Raw genomic sequence first — 23,668 nt, forward strand, 5'->3', positions numbered from 1 at the left:
AGTGAACTTGAGGACAGGATATTACACATCAACCAATATGAGCAAGAGGAAAAAACAGACAAGGCGGCCAGAGCTTTGGGGACCTGTAAGACAATAACAAAAGGTTCCATGTTTGTATCTGAGTCCAAGAAAGATAGGAGTGGGGCTGAAAAGCTATCAGAAGAAATAATGGCTGAAAACTTCCCCAAACTGGTGAAATAGAAAACTTACAGAATCAAGAACTTGAACAAAACCTTCAGACGGTTGTAGGGAGACCGGGAGGCTCGGAGCTCAGAGCCCCACCTGGAAGTGGGCACAGTTCTCAGAAATGCCACAGCCTCAAGTCTTATCTTCACTTCTACCTCCTTGGGAGAAACTGCTTGGGTTCTCTTTTCACCTATCAATCACCTAATAACTGCTGGTTTTAGAAAATAGCCTGTCTTACTTGCAGTTAATTCTGACTTTAAAAAAAGAAAGAAAGAAAGAGGTGACTGGATCTCAGCATGAGATCTTAGCTGTGGACTTATTTTTTCTGCTCATTATTTTCTTATTTACATCACCCTGCTCCCTCCTCAGCATTCAGAATATTTGCCTAATGCTTCTAAGGGGAATGAGGCCTGAGGGACCTGGAGGAGGAACAAGGTTTCTGAGTCAAAGGACATGAGCTGGAGGCCAGGTTGGCCAAGGACTGTGGAGAGACCCTGAGCAAACCATCTCAGCTCTGAAGCCGGGTTTACAAAGCAACCTGCTGAAGGTGATCATCTCTCATGGTGCTTGGATGTGGCTGGCTGGCTGTCTGTCCTGGCTCAGCCATCTCACAGCTGTCACCTTAATTAACCCGTGGCCTTGGACTTGAGGACAAAATGATGACAGCACACAGACATCCGAGGTCTCTGGGAGCAGCATGCATCTCGGGGGCTGGGGATTATCTGGTTTCACAGAACAGTGTATTCCCAGACCTACTGATGCTGCTTTCTCAAGGGACCGACGCTTTACAAGGGATTACTTCAAACTAGTCTATTCGTAAACCGTAATTACTTTTTCTCTGGGCAACTTTGCTGCATTTTGATAAAATGTTTCATGTTGAACACTTCCACCCACCACGTTCCGGGGTGAACACTGAGGACCTACTTTCAGATGAGTGATCTGATGCCTGCAGTCAGACATCGAATGAGTGCGAGTTCTGTTCCCTCCGAGGGGCTCCCCGGGGACAGTCGCTGCCTCCTGGGGCCACAGTGCTCTGTGCACACACACAGTCCTGTGTGCAGGGCGCATGCGCCTCCAGCCTGTGCCTGGTTCACTTACAGACTCCAGTCCTGGGAGGCTCCCACCTCACGGACATCGTTCATCTTTGACAAGCAGCAGAAAGCAGAATTTTCATTTCTATTCAGTTACTTAATCATCAGGCTTTATGTCCATTTAATGGTTAAAACACCAGTAGCCTCTTTCCATCTGTAACCTGTGAGGCTGACTCTCATCCTCCCAAAGTTCCCCTGAAGGCAATTACGTGCTGAAGGTGCATAAACACCACGCACCAATACACACAGGCATAAAATCGTGCAGAGCATCTGATCAGGAATCTAGTGTCCCAGGCTGATAATAGTAAAGGGTGCTGCAGGGTACAAGCTCTTTCCCACATGACAACCTAACACTGTAAATACAGCTGGTGAAAAGCATTTAGCTATGGAGTCCACAATATGCTTCCATGTACCAGCTAATGAGGGCTTCCCTGATGGCTCAGCGAAAGAATTCACTCGCAAGGCAGGAGACACAGGAGACATGGGTTTGATCCCTGTGTGAGGAAGATCCGCTGGAGAGGAAATGGCAACCTACTCCAGTATTCTTGCCTGGAAAGTCCCATGGACAGAGAAGCGTGGTAGGCTACAGTCCATGGGGTTGCAAAGAGTCAGACACAACTGAGTGACTGAGCATGCATGCACCAGCTAATCAGTATGGGAGAGTAAACCTCACCAGCCTTCACTATGTTCCATCTGTAAAATGGACCTAGTAGCACCTACCCGCAGGCTTCCCTGATGGCTCAGTGGCAAAGAATCCACCTGCCAATGCAGGAAATGTGGGTTCAGTCCCTGGGTCGGGAAGATCCCCTGAAGAAGGAAATGGCAACCCACTCCAGTACTCTTGCCTGGAGAATCCCATGGACAGAGGAGCCTGGTGGGCTACAGTCAATGGGGTCACAAAAGAGTCAGACACAACTCAATGATTTCAAACAACAAGCACCTGCCCTACTGGGTTCTTCTGAGATGTGAACGAGAGAGGATCTGGGAAAGTGACTATGATGGTTCCTGGAACCTTGGAGAAGCACGTGGTTCAATCTGCATCTGAACGTGTTGAGTGCAGAAGCAGGAATGGGTGTCCACCCACACGGCCCCCACCCCAGCCCCTCACCCCATCAGAAGCCCTAAGGCCAGCAGTGACCAGCCTCCCCTACCATGACCTCCCATAACCACCCATCCTGTGGGAAGCAGTCTGCTCCCCACCCTGCTGCCCGGTGCTGTCGCTGGGGATCCGTGTCCCATTTGCCCACAACACACTCCTCTGAGGACAGAGCTGCTGTGCTAGCACTTGCATCCTAGGGTAGGGATACAGTGAGGTGTGACAGAGAAGCAAAACATGGGCCTTGGAGACACACAGACCTAGGTTCAGAAGTCACCACTGCCCCTGCTGAGAGATTCTGCCATGCTGACTAGCCCCTGAGACTCACCCGAGGAGTGAGTGAGGTCACTGCTAACACTCCTTGTGGGTGTGAGGGCTGGATGAGGTTCCAGCAGGGATTCCTCCCTAGTATCTCTCCCTCCACCTCCTCTCAATATGTATTTGATAAACTGAGCCTTAACATTTAAGAGCTGATGAGCTTTGTACTTTAATTCCATGTGCAACCATGCTCAGTCATGTCCTACTCTTTACGAACCCATGGACTGTAGCCCACCAGGCTCCTCTGTCCATGGGATTTCTCAGGCAAGAATACTGGAGTGAGTTGCCATTTCCTTCTCCAGGAGCTTTGTGGGAACTCCTTATCCCTCAGGAGCCCCAGGTCCCTAAGATGAAGAAGCCCACGCAGGACCCACTATGTGGGTATCTGGTCATCCCCCCGCTCCAAGTCCACACTCAGGCCCGGTCTGAAGGGCAGGGCTGGCCCATGCTGGCTGCTTCGATATGAGGCTCTGCCACAGAGATCTGGAGGGCTGCTGGGAAGGCTTCTTCCTCTTGATCTCACTGTGGAGTCTCCACCCAGCAGGTGGCTCCTTCCAGAAGCTCCCTCAGAGGCTTCTCCTCTTGATCTCACTGTGGAGTCTCCACCCGGCAGGCGGCTCCTTCCAGAAGCTCCCTCAGAGGCTTCTTCTCTTGATCTCACTGTGGAGTCCCCGCCTGGCAGGCAGCTCCCCCCAGAGGCTCCCTAGAGGCTTCTCCTCTTGATCTCACTGTGGAGTCTTCACCCGGCAGGTGGCTCCTTCCAGAAGCTCCCTCAGAGGCTTCTCCTCTTGATCTCACTGTGGAGTCTCCACCCGGCAGGCAGCTCCTTCCAGAAGCTCCCTCAAAGGCTTCTCCCTCTTGACCTCACTGTGGAGTACCCCCCTAGCAGGTAGCTCCTTCCAGAAGCTCCCTCAGAGGCTTCTCCTCTTGACCTCACTGTGGAGTCCCCACCTGGCAGGCGACTCCCCCATAGGCTCCCTCAGAGGCTTCTCCCTCTTGATCTCACTGTGGAGTTCCCCCTGGCAGGCGGCACCTGCCAGAAGCTCCCTCAGAGGCCTCTCCTCTTGATCTCCTGTGGAGTCCCCGACCCCGACAGGCGGCTCCCCGCAGAGGCTCCCTCAGAGGTTTCTCCTCTTGACCTCACTGTGGAGTCCCCACCCAGCAGGCAGCTGCCTCCAGAGCCTCCTGGTTACCCAGCTCCCGTGCACCTGGCCCCCCGCACACAGCACCTTTCCAGGCTCTCCTCCAACAGCAGGGGCTGCTGCTGGCCTGGCACCTCCTTGTGGACGACTCCCTGATGCAGATGATGCCCCCAGGCCTGGCTTGGTCCAACCTCACTGAGAGTCACCGAGTGTAGACCTTCTCCAGCCCCCAGTACGCAGATGCCCCTGAAACCATACCAGGAAGGCTCCTGGGCAACCTGGCCACCCAGCTGGCCAGAACCACACTCTCCCCAGGGAGGTCGGGACCCCAACCCTGGTTGGAGGCCACGTCCGGTTTTGTCCCTTCCTCGGACACCCTCCTAGCCCAGCAGAGAGGCTTCTTGCTTTAAAATTCTCTTCACATCACTGACCGGCCCATCACCCTAGCACCTTTATACAGTGGTAACACTTCCTCTTAACTCTCCCTGCTGTTTCTCTTGGTTGAACCCTGACCCACAGACCAGGAAGGAAGCCTGTGGACACTGCTCTCAGAATGAATCGCTCATCACATTATTTCTGGGTTATTTCCTCAGATGTTTGTCTTCTCTTTCCCCATTGCAGGGTGAGCTCTTCAACAAGAGGATGGTCACACTAGCTGTTACAGTGCAGAATATAGCCCAGTATATAATACTATAGTGCATATAATATTGTTATCAATGATATTATGTGTAATAATATTCACTATAACAATAATAACTTTTTGTTGAATTTTTTAAGTTGAAGTTAAAATAAAGCTGTGATATAGAGCCATTTTCTGTGAAATTTCTAAAATACCCACAGTCCTTAAAAGCTTAATGCACTGAGATTATCTGAATAACACTGGCTTTGGCTCTAGGCCCCTCTGAAGCACAGGCCTGAAAGGATGAACGCCTGATGCCCGTGTAGATTAACGTCACTTCACTGTGAGAGCCCAGGCTTTCGGTAAATACCCCTCCAAATGGACATTCTCAAGATAAAAGCAGAAGTTATCAAGCACGTTCAGAATCAGCACAGTTCAGTTGCTCAGTCGTGTCCAACTCTTTGTGACCCCATAAACCGAAGCACACCAGGCCTCCCTGTCCATAATCAACTCCCGGAGTTTATCCAAACTCATGTCCATTGAGTTGGTGATGCCATCCAACCATCTCATCCTCTATCATCCCCTTCTCCTCCTGCCTTCAATCTTACCCAGCATCAGGGTCTTTTCAAATGAGTCAACTCTTCACATCAGGTGGCCAAAGTGTTGGAGTTTCAGCTTCAGCATCGGTCCTTCCAATGAACCCCCAGGACTGATCTCCTTTAGGATGGACTGGTTGGATCTGCTTGCAGTCCAAGGGACTCTCAAGAGTCTTCTCCAACACCACAGTTCAAAAGCATCAGTTCTTCAGTGCTTAGCTTTCTTTATAGTCCAACTCTCACCTCCATACATGACCACTGGAAAAACCATAGCCTTGACTAGACAGACGTTTGTTGACAACGTCTCTGCTTTTTAATATACTGTCTAGGTTGGTCATAACTTTCCTTCCAAGGAATAAGCATCTTTTAATTTCATGGCTGCAATCACACCTGCAGTGATTTTTGAGCCTAAAAACATAAAGTCAGCCACTGTTTCCCCATCAGAATAAACAGTGGCAAATACAGCCCCTGAGCTGAGTCACAGGTGGGAAAGAGACTCCACATGGCAGCCGTAAGGGAAAGGAAACATGAACTTGTAAAACCTACTTGGACCCAAAATAACCCAACTGCTTGGATGACCACCACTAACTTTTCAGCTTTTAAGTTGTGAGTAGCATCTGAAGCCTGGAAGTTCAGCACTAATAGGACTGGTGATTCCTCCTCGGGTCTGACAGGCCCCATGGCTTCCTGAAGCCCCTCAAAAGTGTCTGCGGACTCATAAGCCACTATCAGAAAAAAAGATGAGACTGCAGGAAAACACAGCACCATCATCTCAGAAGAAAGCGTAAATATGACCAATGATAAATCCTGAATTGAATGGGGCTTCCCAGGTGGCGCTAGTGGTAAAGAACCCACCTGCCAATGCATGAGACATAAGAGACCCGGGTTCAATCCCTGAATCAGGAAGATCCCCTGCAGTAGCATGGCAACCCACTCCCGTATTCTTGCCTGGAGAATCCCATGGATGGAGGAGCCTGGCGGGCTACAGTTCATGGGATCACAAAGAGTCAGACACGACTGAAGCAATTTAGCACGCACGAGAAGGTAAGAAGCCTAAGAAAGGAAAAACGCAGAGCTGTGCAATGCCCAAACTCCTCCAGGGAAGCTGTCTACTTCTTCACCTGAGCTTGCCTGCCATCAGGCGGAGTGGGGCGGGGACCAAGGAATGAAAGTGAGGGCACCAAAGGCTCACCACCAACTTGAGAAACGACACGACCAGACCCAGACCACAAACACAGGGTCTGACTCTCCCTTCATCACCAGGCGCCCACCTATTCTCCACATCCTCCTGGGACCACCTGACCGGCCTCCTTCTTTCTGTCTAATTGTTCCCCCTGCATTAGTTACTCTAAATAACACCTCCTCCCCCCAGATGTCCTGAGAGAATGATGCAGCACATCTAAGCTCAACAACAAAGGGCACAGGCAAAAAAAAACAAAACAAAAAGCAAAATGAATTGTCATCAACATAAGAAAACTGTGTGTAATACGAGCTATACAACAATCATGATAAATATTTTAGCAGCCTGCTCCCCACTGCACTTCTTGTACGGTCTGTAACACACTTATTCAGTCACACTCACCTTCTGAATGACTTTATTAATCTCTGGAGTGTTTGGTGTATACAGTATCTTTCCATGTAATACAGGTTTTAGGAAGGACCACACCAAAGCGCCATTTGGAGACTGCAGAATTTCCTGATAAAGCTTCAAGCAAAATGGTGCTGTCACCATTAAAAAAAAAAAAAAAAGTGTTACTCATGATACAGGATAACAGGAGAATTCACTTATATAGCCATGACACCTCATTTTCAAATGAGTGGTTTATATATTTTTTTCATGATTCAGTTCTGAATTGGGGCAGTCAGGTCAGAAATAATTTTTTGGTCCCTGTCTTTAGCAGTTCTTTGCCGGGAGCCGGTGAGGCATTCCTCTCGTGACAAAGGTCATGAGGAAGGAGGCTCGGCATACGCAAAGGCGGGATCGAGCCTCAGGAGTCCGCCCGGATATTCTCGAGCATTTTCCCCCAAAAAAAACAGAGTCTGCCTACTTTATTGCTTTGTGCTCTCACCTCTGACTTTACTGGGGGCTGTCCCCTACCACCATCTCGCTCTCTCTCTGTCAAAGAGTTAACTTACAGCTCCAATTAATAAAGTTCCTGGGCAATTAGGAGTGTTTAAATCCAAACCCCTCAGATGGCTCTCTAACTCGCCTGACAAGTTTACCCGGACTCCTGCAGCTATGCATACGATTGTTTACAGTCTCCCAGCCTCGAGAGGCACGGGAAGCTTAAGATATTCAAATAGCTTAGAGCCTCTCAGAGAGTTAGAAACTGTCAGAATAAACTAGTAAAGGATTTCATTGATGAGTCAATGTTTGTTGCCAAGTTTTCACATCCCCTGAATTGCATCCTTGAATGTGTATTAATTGTTGGTATATAGAAAAAATAAGTAGTGGCCTTGGTGTTAGTAACTTTAGACCCTTAAGGTAATAAATTCTTTCTTTGTTGTAAACCCATTACACATCCGCCCTATAGGAATGCAATTTTATCTTTGGAAGATGGCGCCAAACCTTAAAATAATTACTCTTAGAGAAAATAAGTCTTTGTTGATAAGTCCTTGTCAAGAGTCATAAAATGTTAGTAGGCCTTCTGGCCAGAAGATGATGTAAATCACCTAAACCATTTGTATACGATAAATTTGCAGGAAAGAAACCCTGGTTTTTGATAAGAATCAAAGACTGCTGACTTTGCATCCCCTATTATCCTCTATGTGTAACTTAGGGTATAAAAGCCCCTGTTAAAAATAAAGCTAGGGGCCTTGCTCACCAATGCTTGTCTCCCCATGTCATTCTTTCCTTTAACTTCCGGCTGAAGTCTCCATCTGGAGCGTGGATATCCTCTGCGACCACTTATTTGCCTGGACTTCTAAGACCCACTCGAGAAGGTGTCTAAGGTGGGGCACCTTCCGCTATTCGAGAGGGCACCTGCGGCCTCCGTGGTCAGAGCTAACCTGGTGTCACGGGTTATATTGATTTTCCGCGTAAACCAAGCTACTCAGCCTCTTTTCTCCACTGAATTTTCCTACTGAGCTATCCTCATTCTATTACTCTTTATATCTCTAATTACCATTTGAATAGGTCGCCGACACCGTCTCCCCTTCGAATACCCTGGATCAGCCGGGGCTGGTCCTCGGCAGTTCTTTTCTCAAAACTTTGTTCCCATCGATATTTTGAATGAAAAGGAAATATGATTTTCACATTTTTAAACTAAATCATCAGTAAAGCTACCAAATAATGACAAAGACACTTGAAAATGAAAACAGTGATGTAAAAGGAATGCATCTGGTGTTTAATCTAGAAAATTTTCATTTCAACAGTCACAGTATCAAGATTAGAATTAGGTTTTTCTTATGAAATGCTACAGGCTTTTTCATAATCCTAAAGATTTAGCTTTATGAAATGCTACAGGCTTTCCTTTGTTGCATTTATGAAGAACTGTTGCTACTACTGACTACTGACTAACTATTGAGGTACTGACTACTTTTGTTACATTAAAGAGCCTGCTGCTGCTGCTGCTAAGTCCTTCAGTCATGTCCGACTCTGTGCAACCCCATAGACGGCAGCCCACCAGCTCCCCCATCCCTGGGATTCTCCAGGCAACAACACTGGAGTGGGTTGCCATTTCCTTTTCCAATGCATGAAAGTGAAAAGTGAAAGTGAAGTCACTCAGTCGTGTCCGACTCCTAGCGACCCCATGGACTGCAGCCTACCAGGCTCCTCTGTCCATGGGATTTTCCAGGCAAGAATACTGGAGTGGGGTGCCATTGCCTTCTCCATTAAAGAGCCTAGCTTTCACCAAATATCAATTCCTTGTGATGGCACTCATACCTGCTGTGGTGCTGGTTGGTTTCAATGGAAGGTTTACTTGATGAAACCAATAGGTACCTAATGAAGGTGGCACCTTTACCATGATAATATTAGTAATCAAATATTAAAGGTTTTAAGCTAGTGATAAATGCTTCAGTATAACCCATTCTTTTACTCCCAAAGAGAATATTTAAAATGAAAATATTATCTTAGCTTTGATACCATTATCTGTAATACCCAGTGTATGAAAACTACTGTTATGATAATTTTCACTATTAGTTTCATCTTTCTAAATTCCCCATTTGAAAATAAAAGCAAATTCCTTTTATTAAATAAACACAATAAAATTGAAAGAAATAATTTCACAAAATATAAATTAAGTACATGATTCCATAATGACTTTTATAGCATTAAGTATAGAGGTTATCCTTCTTACTGATATTTTAACAACTTATACTTGAAATTATAAGCTTAATATAGATGGTGGCAATTTTTAGCTTGGAAAACATATAAGAATATGAACATAAAGAGAAATCTGAAACCAAGAATCCTGACATCTGCCACTTGGGAGCTGTGTGAACTTGGGCAAGTCAGTTAACCTTCTCTGAACTTCTATCATGTCAACTGAAAAATGAAGGTATTAATATTTCCTATGGTTAGTGGGATAATCACCTGAAATAAATGTATGAAAGAACCCAGAAAGACTGGTCCTCGGTGTTAGGTGAATGAATGACTGGATGGATGGATAAATGGATGGCTGGATGGATACATGAGTGGATGGGTGGATGGATGGCTGAATGGACAGACTGATGGGTGGATGGATGACTGTATCAATGGATCAATGGAAGGATGAATGGATCCATAGTTGGAAAGATGGAAGGATAAATGGATGGATAAATGGTTGAATGACTGGATTTGATGAACAAATCAATAATCGTCAAAAAACCCCATATGCAAGAAAAAAGAGGAAATGAGGATTAGTATAGGAGACAACAAAAGTATCCACATTAGTAGCCTTAATGTGTATCTACACTGCCACACTATATGTTGTTCAACAGCCACCCAATTACCCATCAGCTGATGAACACACCAACACCCTGTCTCTAGGCAGCTCTCAGGAACCTTGCAGCTCCTCCTCTACACAGTCCAACACTCTCCTTTCCCCTCGACCCATCAACACCTCCATCCATCCCAGGCACAAGTACAGAAAGAGGCGTCTTGGGTACAGCAGACAGAAGTCTAAGATGGCCTAAAGGCACACATGCCTTCTTGTGTGGACACACCCATGGTCAGGTTATCCGGAGTTGGTCAAAGGGGAGATTATCTTGGCTGAACCATCAGCCAAACCCTTTAAAAGAGTCCAGAAGCCCCCCTGTGAAAGAGATGCACTGCTGTCCTTAAAGATGCAGCCATCAGGGCTCCTACACCTGCAGGAAAGTGAGTTCTACCAACAACCACCTCCAATGAACACTCTCACTGCAGCCTTGTCAGTCCCGACAGAGGACCCAGCTAGTCAGTGCTCAGACTGTGGCCCCTACAGACTATGAGATGATGAGTGTGTGTGTCCTAAACTGCTGACTTGCTGGGAAGCATGGAAGAGTAATTCATACACTAGGACACACTAGAGCACGGTCCTCAGCAGTTAGCAGGCGTCACTCCTAATACCTCTCATAATAACCTTAGGAGGCAGGTATGAAGTTTCCATGTTAAACACAAGATGAACATGATTGAGACGTGAAGTCACTGGACCGAAGACCCACTCGTTGGTGGGACTGAACAGTCTAAACCTTTATCAGCACCCTTACCCTTAGTCTGTCTTTCTAATCAAAATGCATCCACTTCAAGTAGGGCCAGGAAATCACTTTTAACTCTGCCGTTATTTGCTACTGAGCTTGATCTAGAAGGCAAGTTTGTGGGAGGCCACATACAGCTCTCCAGGTTTTGTGAGACATCCATCCTGCAGGAACCGAAACCCGGACCTCTCACTGTCACTAGCTATCCCGGGATCCCAAAGGGCTGGCGCTTCAGGTGCACCAGAATTTAAGACCCAGTTCCATGGCATCACAGGCAACAGAATTAGCCTGTGCTCAAGGGTGCAGGGGTCTTACAAAGCCAACTGCCAGACCAGCATTTACTGACTTTACACTAAACGAAGGACACAGGTTGGACGGTGGAACAGGAAATTCATGGCAAGTATGTTCCCAATTTCCACACAGACTGAGTATCTTGTACAAAGCAGGGCTAATTATCAAAATGCAAATTAATCTAAACACATATGGATTACTGTTTTCTTACTTGAATCTTCAGGAATGTTGAATTTCTCTTTGTCATCTCCTAAGAGTTCATGAACTCTAGGCAAGTTAAGAAAGGTGTCAGAGCTGCTAAAGAAAGATGCTTGGTCCTTGCAAACCATCTTCATCAAAGACTGGAAAGAACCAATGGCTGAACTTCTGGCCTGGTTACTCTGTGAAGTCTGAGAACAAAAGAAAAATAAGTCCCAGGCAAACAGTGGCTTAGAGTGATTCCCTCAAAGGCTCCTGAGCCTGCCGTCCCTCCTCCAAAGGAACACAGAAGACTGTCACCACGTCAAAAATACAGTATCTGAGCTTTAGTCTTTTCTGCCCTTGATTTTGCTAGTCTATATGCTTGAAGAGACAAATGTCATACACACACATAAATTATTACTCAATAAATATCACTAACTCAGACTAACCAATAGTGTGAATATGTGTCTCTACAACCAAATTTCCCAGATGCCTGAGGATCATCAAAGCAGCCCTCAGCTGATGACCAACCCGAGTGCTGCCTCCAAGGCAGGTCCAAGGACACACCACCCGCCCCTCATCCTGCCCCTCCCACTCAGCAGGCCCCCACACAGCCCCCTCCCCACCATTTCATTCCAGGCAGACAGAGTCCAAGCAAAACGAACCTCAGGATACTAACCTCACTGGACTTTGTGTTTGTATTTGCAATACGTAATCTGTAACCCAATTATTTGTGTGCAAATAAATGTATTGAGGTTTTTGAAAGCAATGTATTCTCTGAGAAGCTAAAAAAGCCCCTGGAATCTCATTTGTGTGGATGATCAATTCTGTGATTTCTTAGGTCACAGAAAACACACATGCGTGGATGGATGTGCCTCCCTGGAGTCTGCTTCCTCGGATTTTGAAGGACACCCCAGGCTTTGCTCTTCATCACGATGTCATAACACTGCTGCCTCCAGAACCATTAAGAGGTCCCCTCAGCCCCATGCTTGGTCATCAATGCACATTTCAGACTTTGAAAGAGAAAGAAAAACAAAGGAGCAAACACAAAGACACAGAGGGTCCACACCTTTCTCGGGGCCAAGACCAAACACCCACCTGCTGGAAGTTGGGTGCATCCAGCAAAGCAGTGATCTTAAATTCATGGAGGAATGCGGGAAGGCGCTCAAGGACGCGGCCAGCTCTGGGGAGCAGGTGGCTGAGCCTGGACACGACGTCCAGCAGGGCCCTCAGCAGGCTGCTGGCTTCAGCAGGAAGCAGAGTCTCAAAAGAAACACAACACGACGTAACCAACGCTGGACAGTGAAGGGAGTGAAGAGTGTTATTGGATTTTATCCTCTTGAGCCTGGGAGACACCTCTGTTGTGCCCTGTGAGGTCCTCTCTATCGGCTCCATTTCTGGAGCACACTCTACTGCACCGGGATTGTCAGCACGTAAAGCACGGGCAGATGGGACCTGTTGTTAAAATTCAAACCACTTTCAAAATTCTTTCTAGTACTTTTCTGGCAGTTTAGTGGTTAAGACTCCATACTTCTACTGCACGTGGGAAGGATTTGATCCCTGGTGGGGGACCTAGGATCCCACCTTCGACGTGGCCATAAACAAACAAATGAATAAATAAAACAATCAGTTCGTGTGTGCTAAGTCACTTCAGGTGTGTCTTACTCTTTGTGACCCCATGGACTGTAGCCCACCAGGCTCCTCTGTCCATGGGACTCTCCAGGCAAGAGTATTGGAGTGAGTTGCCATGCCCTCCTCCAGGGAATCTTTCCACCCCGGGGACGGAACCTGCATCTCTTACATCTCCTACATTGGCAGGCAGGTTCTTTACCACTAGTACCATCTGGGAAGCCCAAAATAGTTTGCATCTGTATCTAAAGGCTGAGTCTTAACCTTGAATACTTACATTTACAAAAAAAAAATTGAATAATTAAGCATCCAATTTAAGAGGTTAGAAAATGAGCAACAAAATTACCCCTAAAGAGATCAAAAAAGGAAACATTTAATAATAATGATAGAAGCAGAAATTAATGAATTGGAAAACAACAGCAAAAACGATAGAACTAAAAAACATTTTTTTTAGTCTAAAAAAAATATTTCTGTCTTTGGGGTGCCCTGAGTGGAAATTTAAGAAGAGAGTCAAAATGAGATAGTTGTTACTTGTGAGACAGTTTCCATCTATCCACTGCCTCCCTGGGTCACAGCACACATCCTTTCCAGTCCTCCTAGGTCACAGCACACATCCTTTCCAGTCCTCCTAGGTCACAGCACACATCCTTTCCAGTCCTCCTAGGTCACAGCACACATCCTTTCCAGTCCTCCTAGGTCACAGCACACATCCTTTCCAGTCCTCCCTGCCCCTGCAGGCTGTGTGCTGGGGCTGGTTTTGTGGGTGAAGAACCTGAGTTCAGAGAGATGCAAGGGTTCCCACAGCATCACAGCTGGATGATCAGGGCCAGGAATGCAACCTGGGTGCTTTAGAGACGTCAGTGTCTCCTTATCCTGGGACCCACCTGTGCCGTCACCACTGAATGCTCTACACTTGACTTATGCATGGCATCCTCTTGGTTTGGGGATGTAAATTCCATGGAGGCAGGGATTTTTGCCTGTCGTGGTCACTGATGTGGCCACAGGGACTAGAACAGCCTTTGGCAATACTGGTTGCTTAGCACAGGGAACTCTACTCAATGTTTTGTAATAATCCATACGGTTGTTTCCCCTTTCCTATAAGGGGAATGGAGCTTCCCAGGTGGCTCAGTGGTAAAGAATCTGCCTGCAGTGCTGGAGATGCAGAAGACTTGGGTTTGACCCCTGGGTTGGGAAGATCCCCTGGAGGAGGGCATGGCAACCCACTCTAGTACTCTTGCCTGGAGAATCCCATGGACAGAGGAGCCTGGTGGGCTACAGTCCACAGGGTCGCAAAGAGTCAGGCACAACTCAAATGACTGAACACACACATATAAGGGGAAAGAATCTGAAAAAATAGTCATGTATGTATAAGTGAATCACTGTGCTATATATCTGAAACTAATACAATACTATAAACCAACTATAATTTAAAAGGTTAAAAAATTTTTAAAAAGATTGTCATGGGATTTCCCTGGCAGTCCAGCGGTTAAGACTTTGCCTTCCAAGGCAGGGGGTGTGGGTTCAATCCCTGGTCAGACAGCTAAGATCTCACATGCCTTATGGCCATAAAACCAAAACAGAAACAATATTGCAACAAATTCAATAAAGATTTTTAAATGGTCCAGATCAAAAAAAAAGTTTTTTTGGAGACTGTGTTAGGAGAAAATGTCAACAAACAAACAAATAAATAAAAATTTCCAAAAAATACCAGTCTCTGGATGAATGGGTAAGTCAGCAAACTCTGCCTCTTCCCACAGAGGTGGAGGCTGCACAGTAGGTGTCCTCCCTTTGCTCTCATCTGAATTTCCAGGTTTGCATACTCGGGCCTTGGCCCCTCACAATTCTGCACCTGCCACATGGCTGCTGGCTCTGCCCATGACCTGCGGGACAGAAGCCCCGCTCTGTCCCTCACACACTCAAAACAAAGCGACTGTCCTCAGTTAAGGCAACAGAGACACCTTGGACAGGAGCAAAGGGAGCGCTGGCTCTTGTCACATTTCCACCACCTTTCTAACTGCAGCTGCATCTGAGAAGTTGCCCTCAGGGACACTGGCTGTTGCGTGGCTAGATTTGGGACCCAGCAGCTAAGGCCAGAGGAACACACTGGACATTAACCACAAATGGTGTCTTGTGAAATGCACCTTAGCTTCGCTGTCAGTCGAGAGGCCCGGGGCGTAGGCTGAGCCTGCTGATGCCTGGGCTTGGTGTGGCTCCCATGTGCGTCCATAGGGCTCTAACACCAGAGCATCACCATGGACCAACAGGCTTCCCTGGAGCCAGGAAACTAGAAGGAGCTGGTGCTAATAACGGTGGTGTCCATTTCATGGTGTCTGGGAGAGAGACTCCAACCCAGTATTCCATCCCTATGGCCCTTGTCAAAGTAACTATCTGGGCCCGAGAAGCACCAGTTTCAAATCGGTCGCTTCTGTGTGCCTAAGAGAGCTGGCCTCTGCTGGGCAGCATGTTTCCCAAAGTGCACGTGGCACAGTGAAGAGACCTGCTGAGCACAGGACCCACCCGCCTGCACGTGAGCTGGAGGTCTGGACACTCCTCGGTGGGGGCAGCCTCACCAGTCATGGAGACTCAGGACATGCTCATTCTCCTGCTTGTGAGCTTGAAACAAAAATTCTGAAATGTTCAGAATTAATTCTCATCCTGAGAGTTATTCTTTGTTCCGTGTGTGTGTGTATGATACAACATCCACCCACTGGATTCTTGGAGTTACTGAAAAGAGGGAGACCACGGAGGAAACAGGACTGGACTGGCAAATCTGCCTTTTCCTGAGCCCGAAACTGTCCTTTGGGATGTGGAGCGAGCCATCGTGCTAACTCCGATCGGCCCAGATGTCGGCTGATCTCCCTGGGGAGAAACTTGGAGCAAGACCAGCCCCTAGAGGTCAAGGGTGAAGGGTCTGGAGACATAAGCAGAGTGGAGGCCGGAAGATGAGGAAGTTGTAGACGAGGCAGGACCAAGAGCGCAAGATCGAGGCCATGAGCCATGTGCGTGCAATCCCTCGGGCATAACTCCTGTGTGCAGCAGGGACTGGGCTCCCCAGGCAGCTGTCCCATGGTCACCCTCAGCTCCTTCTCACTCACACTATAACCGTCGGTTCCTCCCATCTCCCTCCCCTCACCTGCTGGGCGTGGGCATGTGGTGGCGGTGGGGGAGGTAACAAGCTGGTTCACACAGGAAGGGGCTGCCCGATGCCCCTACCATCTGCACACCTTCTCCTGGACAGGCCACAGCAGAGGTGGGCACGTCCCCTCATGGGACACAGTCCGTGTGCCCCAGGATGTAACGGGGGGCAGAGGAGGTCATGGCCAAGGCAGGGAAGTGGCTCTGACTCAAGAGGGGCCACTGGGGGTGATGGGCAGCAGAACCCAGCCTCCCAGAGAAAGTCAGACCAGTGCTCCTCAAAGAGGAGGGAGCAGGTGCTAAGCTCGGGTGGTGACTCTGTTCACTGGTCCTTCCACAGTGAGCACGCTGACTGCACCAATGCTACGCCAAATGTCCTGATGGGTCTAACTGCAAGGGTCCTAGAAAATCTCCTGAGCAACCCTTGACCCCAAGCCCCCCAACCCAGAGGTGGTGCCCAGGAGGCTCGGGGACAGGCCAAGGCTGTGAACTCTGCACCTGCCTTGCTGGCCCTGAGGCATCCACACCAGCCCCTCATGCTGCCCAAGCCAGGCCAGCACCCGCCTTCCCCTTACCTTGTAAACGAAGTTCCGCAGGTCCAGGTTTCGAGCCAACACCACGATCATGGAAAACACCTGGGCCCTGGGCAGGCCACACAGCTCCCTCGCTGCAGACTCGGACTTTCCATCTTCAGGGAACTGGAGCAGGAGCTGAAGAATGTCCCTGTTGCAACTTCCAGACAAAGCCACTGTCAGGGCACTGGGCAGCACCTGTGTCAAAGCACGAGGGTTGGACATGACTATGCCTGAGATGTGGAGTCCCCGGACTCAGAACGCCCCAGTGATGAGACCTTGGAAAGCCCATTCTCCCAAGATGCTGAGGCTTTACCTGCATTTTCATGGATTCCCCAAACCCTGTGTTATTTCAAACATTTTGAAGGGAAAGGTTTCCAAAATGTACACATAATCCCCTGAATCTGTAGGCAACAGAGTGATGACTTGGGACCTTCAGGCCCCCAGCTGCCTCCCACCCTCCACCCAAGGTGCTCTCAGAAGTCATGTCTGTGTCTCTCCCTCTGACAGTGAGTCTTAGCCTTTGCTCTCAGGTTATCAGTTTTTTTTTTTATTTTTCACTGTTATCAGCGTGAACCATTTTTTCTCCTCCATCTCCAACTAGAAACCAGATTTCCAAGGCAGTTATCATTTTTGAAAAGAAAAAGCAAACAGTGTGAAAAGCAGGGCCCGAGGACAGCTGTGCTGCTCTTGGGCACACCGCTGTTCCCTCTGTGAGAAGGCCGGGGCTGCGTCTCTGCCTGGGAATGAATTCCGGCTAATGGTCTTCTGGTTAATGTGACAAATTATAAAGCAGAATTTAAAACAAGCAGCAGACTTCCTGTTGTGTTCATACTCTGATGGCTGCAGTTACTGCAAAACATTCCAGCCAAGAGGGACTCTCTGTGAACAAGAGCTACTGTTCCCTTATTAGGAGCCTTGTAAACATGGAGAACTCATCAGATGCTTTCATGTAATGCCATAAAAAGCCCCCAGCATCATTAAGAGGTAGAACGATGGACTAATGGGGGTTCTCTAGAGAACAGAAACTATAGGATGCGCATCTTCTGGGAGACTTTTTTAAGGAATTGGCTCACTCAGTTGTCGGGGCTTGGCAAGACCATGCTCTGCATGGTCGGCTGGCATCAGGGAAGCCCAGGGACAAGCCAACATGGCAGACTAGCCCCAGGAGCCACCTGGAGGCAGAATCCCCCTTCCCCGGGAAGCCTCTGTCTTTTTACTTAGTTCTTCAACCTATTGGATGAGGCCCACCCATAGTACAAAGAGTAATCTGCTCAAGACTGGACTGCAGGGAGATCAAACCAGTCAGTCCTTAAGGAAATCAATCTTGAATACTCATTGGAAAGACTGATGCTGAAGCTGAAGCTCCAACATGATGGCCTCGTGATGCAAAGAGCTGACTCATTGGAAATGACCCTGATACTGGGAAAGATTGAGGGCAGGAGGAGAAGGGGGCAACAGAGGATGAGATGGTTGGATGGTGTCATTGATTCAATGGACATGAGTTTGAGCAAGCTCGGAGAGATGGTGAGGGACAGGGAAGCCTGGCGTGCTGCAGCCCATGAGGTTGCAAAGAGTCGGACAGAACTGAGCAATAGAACAACCACCACCATCTGCACAAAGTCTACGATTTCAATGTTAATCTCATCTAAAAAATAACTTCGCAGGGACACTTAGATTGCTATCTGGCCAAATATCTGGGTACTGTGGCCTAGCCCTATATACATATAAAACTAACCATCACAAATGGAGAGAGAATTTAATATGCTGATGGACATTTTGAATCTTTGAGAAAGATGTTGTTTTCATACCTAATTAACCAAAAGCTCTTTTTCCATAGGGGACTTAGGAGGCACAGATGTACCTTGGGAAAGATTTCCTTGTTCCACTGTTCCATCACGGTCTCTAAGGGAAGGTGCATGCCTCTGGTTGAAAGAGGGTTTCAAAGAGGGGTTGGGGGGGTAATGTACATCCACCCTTCACTTTGATTAGGGAAGCCCCTCTTTGGCCAGTTCTGTAAAACAGACTTCCATGGACGTTCTCCTTGAGTCGGGATCACTGCCCCGGTCTCATGTGGGCACCAACCAGAACCAGCTGGTGAGGGTCCCTCTGCACCATCTCAGCATCAAGCGTGGTCCCCAAGAAAGATCATATTCCATGCATCATTTAGAATTTAGCCCTAAAGACAACATTTGTCTTAAAACTTGTATACATGTCTCTCAACCAACGGGGAGGGCCCAGGGGCTGCCTTCATGCAGAAACCTCACGGCCACACCACATACAGAACAGCGCCTTGCACCCTGTCTGCTTCCATGCCTGCTCTGTGCCTCCCTACTTCATTCTTTATCTTTGTTTTTAATTTTACTGTGACCACTTTCCATGCATAAAAGGCACCTGAAACAGGCAGGGAGTAAGAAAAACAGAGAAAATACTCAGTTTTGTTGGACTCAAAATATCATGGGTGAATCCGTTTTAGAGTCAGTCATCTTTCAGCTCAGACTGGTCCAGGCAGTTTAATTAAACATGCGGATGCCAAGTTGCCAGCACCTTTCCTACGTGTCCACATCTGCTTGGAAAACTTCAAGGAGCCAGGGGTCCAGGGCAGACAGCTCCCCACCACTGTGATCCAAGCACACACACACACACACACACACTCGATGAGACATTCATTTGCGTTCACAGACTCCCTATAAAAGTGGAAGTGATCGCCAGGAGAGATATTTGCATTTTCAGCAGGAGCTTGTTTCCTGGGATCTGCCAAAACGCTAACTGCGCTCAGAGCAGCAGTTCAGAGGTGGGTTTGCACAGCTGGTAATTTCAGAGTCAGAGGCGCACAGAAACACTGGGAGGAATCACTGTTCTCAGCCTAATTGTGACTAGAAGAAAAGCACCGACAGTGACGGGGAAGGATGGGGAACATCACAGGAGGTGACTGGACCACCTCCGCTTTTGTCAAAGCAAAGAAGTGGGACTGGATACTAGGCACCAGTTTCTACAGGACAGAGAGGAGCTGGGGCCCGGCTCTGCCCGCACAGTGAAGAGGCCTGGATGGGTGCAATGAGAGGGCAGTAGGTGGCTCCTAGACCATCTGGAAGAGCTGCAGCCACACGCAGTGGGAAGGCCATGGGGAGGACTCAGGAAGGGTCCAGAATAAGGCAACTCCAACTCCTCCTGTGGGACCTCCCAGAGGTCAACACTGTTAGCCTGAGTTTAACCATCTGAGCAAAAGAGACGATAACAAGACCCAAAAGTGCTCCAAGGGGAGAACCAAACGAGATCATTATAAATGACACACAGCCCAGTGACATCCATTATAGCTGACAGGAGGCTAACAGCAAAAACAGAGCTTGACTTACTGGAATGTGAGGAAAGATGTGTAAGAATTAGATGGGTTTACTGATTGAAAAGTATTGAATTTAAGAACGAGAGTTAAATTAGTGAATTCCTTCTTTGCTTCCATACTCCTATAAAAAGTCTATGGGCCAGCATCAAGCCCCCCATCCTGTCCTGAAGTGGCAGTAAGGGGGAGGGCCTGCCCCCAAGACAGTCACCCACCAGCTGCAGGCCTGGTGGGAAACTCCACTCCCCCCCAAGACCCCAACCCCGGCCCATCCCCAGGGCCCCCTCCTCCCAGGGCTTCAGACAGTATAACAGTCTATCACCAAGAGTGTTTTAGAAGTCAAGAAGAAAGGTAAAACCACCTTAGCTTTATCTCTTAAACTTTAGAAATGACTGTCAGATAATGTCAGCCCTGGTGTGAATTCTGACCCTGGGTTAGCCACGAGCCCTTTAAGAATATGGCAATTGCTAAAATCATGCCAGATCAATTCAAAGTCATTTTCTTTCAAAGGCAGAGTTATTAGATTAATATGTTACCAGGGCACTAATGGTAAAGAACTCTCCCGCCCAATGCAGGAGACATAGGAGATGCAGGTTTTATCTCTGGGTCAGGAAGATCCCCTGGAGGAGCGCATGGCAACCCACTCCAGTATTCTTGCCTGGAGAATTCCATGGACAAAGGAGCCTGGTGGGCTACAGTCCACGGGGTTGCAAAGAGTAGGTCATGACTGAAGTGGCTTAGCACACACACAAGTTACCAGTTGTGCTACAGCTGGTCTAAGAGCCCAAACTGTTAAACAGGTGCGAGTTGGCAACTGCTCAGGTCACAAGCCTCTTTCTACATTGATAACACGAATGAGATACAGATGGTGTGATTTTCTCCTTTGTGACTAGCCAAGATGAGAGACAAATGACACTCTGCAAAGTGGATCAGGACTGAAAACACCTTGATGGTTAGAATAATTGGCCAGAATCGGTAAGAAATACTTTCTGCAGAAATTAATGCAATCAATCTTAAGACTTAGGCTTAAAAATATTTACCTAAGTGTGAGTAATGAAAGAGAGGCCCCATTAGAGGGGCCATTCAACATTTTTGTTTCTTTACTGACAGTGGGGGTCTGAAGCTCCCCAAGTTAAAAGGGCCTTATGTAAGCTCCAATCTGAAGCCACAGGGGTGGGGTTACCTGCAGGCAAGGCTTGCACCAGCTCCCTCAGGTAAAATGCTGCATGGTTGGCGATGCCTTTTTTCTTTAATATATTTATTACTGATGCATTTGAATGCACAGGGTCTTAGTTGTGGCACTCAAGATCTTAGATCTTCACTGTGGCATGCGGGATCTTCACTTGTAGCACCTGGGATCTAGTTCCCTGACCAGGGATGCAACTCAGGCCTCCTACATTGGGAGCTCGGAGTCTCAGCCACTAGACTACCAGGGAAGTCCCTTAAAGGGCACACCTGGCCACAGTCCTCTGCGTGGGCCAGAAACTGTTAACTCCACTCACAAAGTAATTATTTCTTTCTCTCTCAGGGAAGAGAAAAGCCAGAATGAGCCAGTTGTTTACCGGGGTCCACTCTGAAACGAGTTACACCAAGAACTATCCATTGCAGCTTTCCAGAAGACAAGCCTCATGTGCTGTAACAAATGGGACGTGTGGAGCTGGCTGAATCCGGACCAGGCATCTCTCAGCTAACAGAGCACCAGTCGCTCCTGATGCTCAGTGACGGCCTCCTCGAGTGAGAGAGAGAAACTGTGCCAGGCCCACCAGATGCACGCATTTCTGCCCGAGGGACATAAATAAGACAAGGTTTCAGAGTACCTCTTCCCTTTAGAAGCCTCCCAGGAGAGATCGGAGCCGGGGCAGCCCTTCCCTTCCTCCCTGCATAAGTACCTGGGTGCTGGGGGGAGGGAAGGGACAAAGCTGCTGAGGATGCTAGAACCCAGGCTTCCCCAGCTGAGAGCATCCAGGGAGAAGAAGCGCCTCTGGTTGCTCTCTCAGTCTATTTGGTCCTGAACTCTTAGACCTCGCTGTGACATTTAAAAGAATAAAAATGTGGCCTGGAACACACAGGGAGGAAGTCACTGCTGACCTGAGCCAAGAACACCGCATCCCAGCATAGGAAGCTTGGTTGGCCTCGGGCGCGGGGAGGGGATTCAGTCCCGGGACGTGGACTCCAGGACCCAGGAGTCTATGTTTCGGGTTTAACCTGGAGATACAGGCGTTCACAGACAGAGCGTGGGGAGAGAGGGGCTTCCTGGATGCCCGTGTCCCCACCGGTCGGCTGGTTCCGTCCCTTTCTGCCTCCTTGGGAGCCCTGACCCGAGTCAGCCAACCTGTGGCTCTCCCGTGACTTCTCACAGTGGGGGTTTCTCCCCATTTCCGTCTGAGCCCTCAGCCCCATCCTCGGGGCAGCTCCTTACGCCCAGGGGCTCCCTCACTGCATGGCTCACACTGAAACGCCACCTCACACATGCTTCTGGAACTCTGCTGCACAAACACATCTATTTATCTTGCAAGCCAGCCCATCAGACACCTGCTGCCTTTGGGGAACTGCGGACTCCACGTTCTGGAAGCTCTGAGACCTCTGAGGTAGGTGACAAACTCAACACTGGCTGAGGGTAAGGCGAAGCGAAGCTAAGCGAAGCCGCTCAGACTCTTTGAGACCCCGTGGACTGTAGCCTACCAGGTTCCTCAATCCACGGAATTCTCCAGGCAAGAATACTGGAGTGGGTTGCCATTTCCTTCTCCAGGGGATCTTCCCAACCAGGGAAAGGCAGAGAAGTTCAAAGAGAGAAATGCCGAAGTTACTACTGATAATATGTATTAAGAGATGCTGCCATCAACCTAACAATCTAGAAGAATCTAGGGCTCAAGTGTCACTTAACCAAACATGAATTTATTATCTCAGATTTATAGGCACACAAGAGTTCATGTATCCACTTAGGTAGCACAGCAAATATTACTAACTTACATTACTAATTTGAATCCCAAGAATGCAAGCTTTTTAAACGCCCCTGCCGATAGCCTCACCATCCAGCCACTCGGGTGACCATCCGCAGTGACCCACATGGTCAGAAGGACACACACAAGAAAGCACCGCACAGCCACCTCAACCGCAAAGGCGCCTCAGACCTCAAGCCCTCGCAGGGCCCAGCCCTCCCGCGGCAGAGCGTCAGCGACACCTGGCGGCTGCTTGCTAATCAGGCAGCAACCTCTGCGGTGTTAAGTCGCTTCAGTTGCTACAGACTATAGCCCGCCAGGCTCCTCTGCCCATGAAATTCTCCAGGCAAGAATACTGGAGTGGGTTGTCCATTTCCTTCTGCAGAGGTTCTTCCTGACCCACGGATCAAACCTGGGTCTCCCACACTGCAGTCAAATTCTTTACCAACAGGGAAGTAAACCCCCATGTGAGAGCCAAAAGGTGATCTCAGCAAAGCACTTGCGGAGGATCCAGATGAAGTTCACCTGCTCTGCCCTGCATGGGCAAACTCAGCCTATGTCCCCATCTCCTTACTCTTGGGCCCTCAGTGCTCCTCACCCACCAGGCGGTGGCCTGCCCGCTGCTGTCACACTGCTCCAACATGCTGTCAGCTTGCAGACCATTCCCTACTGAAAGGAAATCAATTTGGGAATCAGGAACGAACATCACCACCAATTTTACCCTTTCTAACTCTGGTCAAGTCCAGACAACAATTGTACAGAACAACAGTGCATAGGAACCTGGAATGTTAGTGAGAGAGTCAATTCCCAGGCAGATTGATAAGAAGTTCAGGGTCCCCAAGGAGGAGAAAGGGGTCTGGGGCTCTCAAAGTGGAG

The 23,668-nt window shown here is 48.4% G+C and overlaps 1 protein-coding gene across 2 annotated transcripts in view; it reads right to left on the minus strand.

The window, feature by feature from the left end:
* The window catches only part of ABCA13 (ATP binding cassette subfamily A member 13), a 335,950-nt gene that overhangs the window by 273,264 nt on the left and 39,018 nt on the right, over positions 1-23,668 (minus strand). For both annotated transcript variants that reach the window (XM_070787451.1, XM_070787452.1), the window contains exons 10-13: positions 16,517-16,711; positions 12,276-12,440; positions 11,209-11,386; positions 6,631-6,770 (exon numbers count right to left, since the gene is read on the minus strand). In XM_070787451.1, the coding sequence (XP_070643552.1) occupies positions 6,631-6,770; positions 11,209-11,386; positions 12,276-12,440; positions 16,517-16,711 (678 nt within the window). The remainder of the gene's footprint in view (positions 1-6,630; positions 6,771-11,208; positions 11,387-12,275; positions 12,441-16,516; positions 16,712-23,668) is intronic.

The sequence above is a fragment of the Bos indicus genome, chromosome 4, assembly GCF_029378745.1.
Source record: "Bos indicus isolate NIAB-ARS_2022 breed Sahiwal x Tharparkar chromosome 4, NIAB-ARS_B.indTharparkar_mat_pri_1.0, whole genome shotgun sequence".
Taxonomy (NCBI): Eukaryota; Metazoa; Chordata; class Mammalia; order Artiodactyla; family Bovidae; genus Bos; species Bos indicus.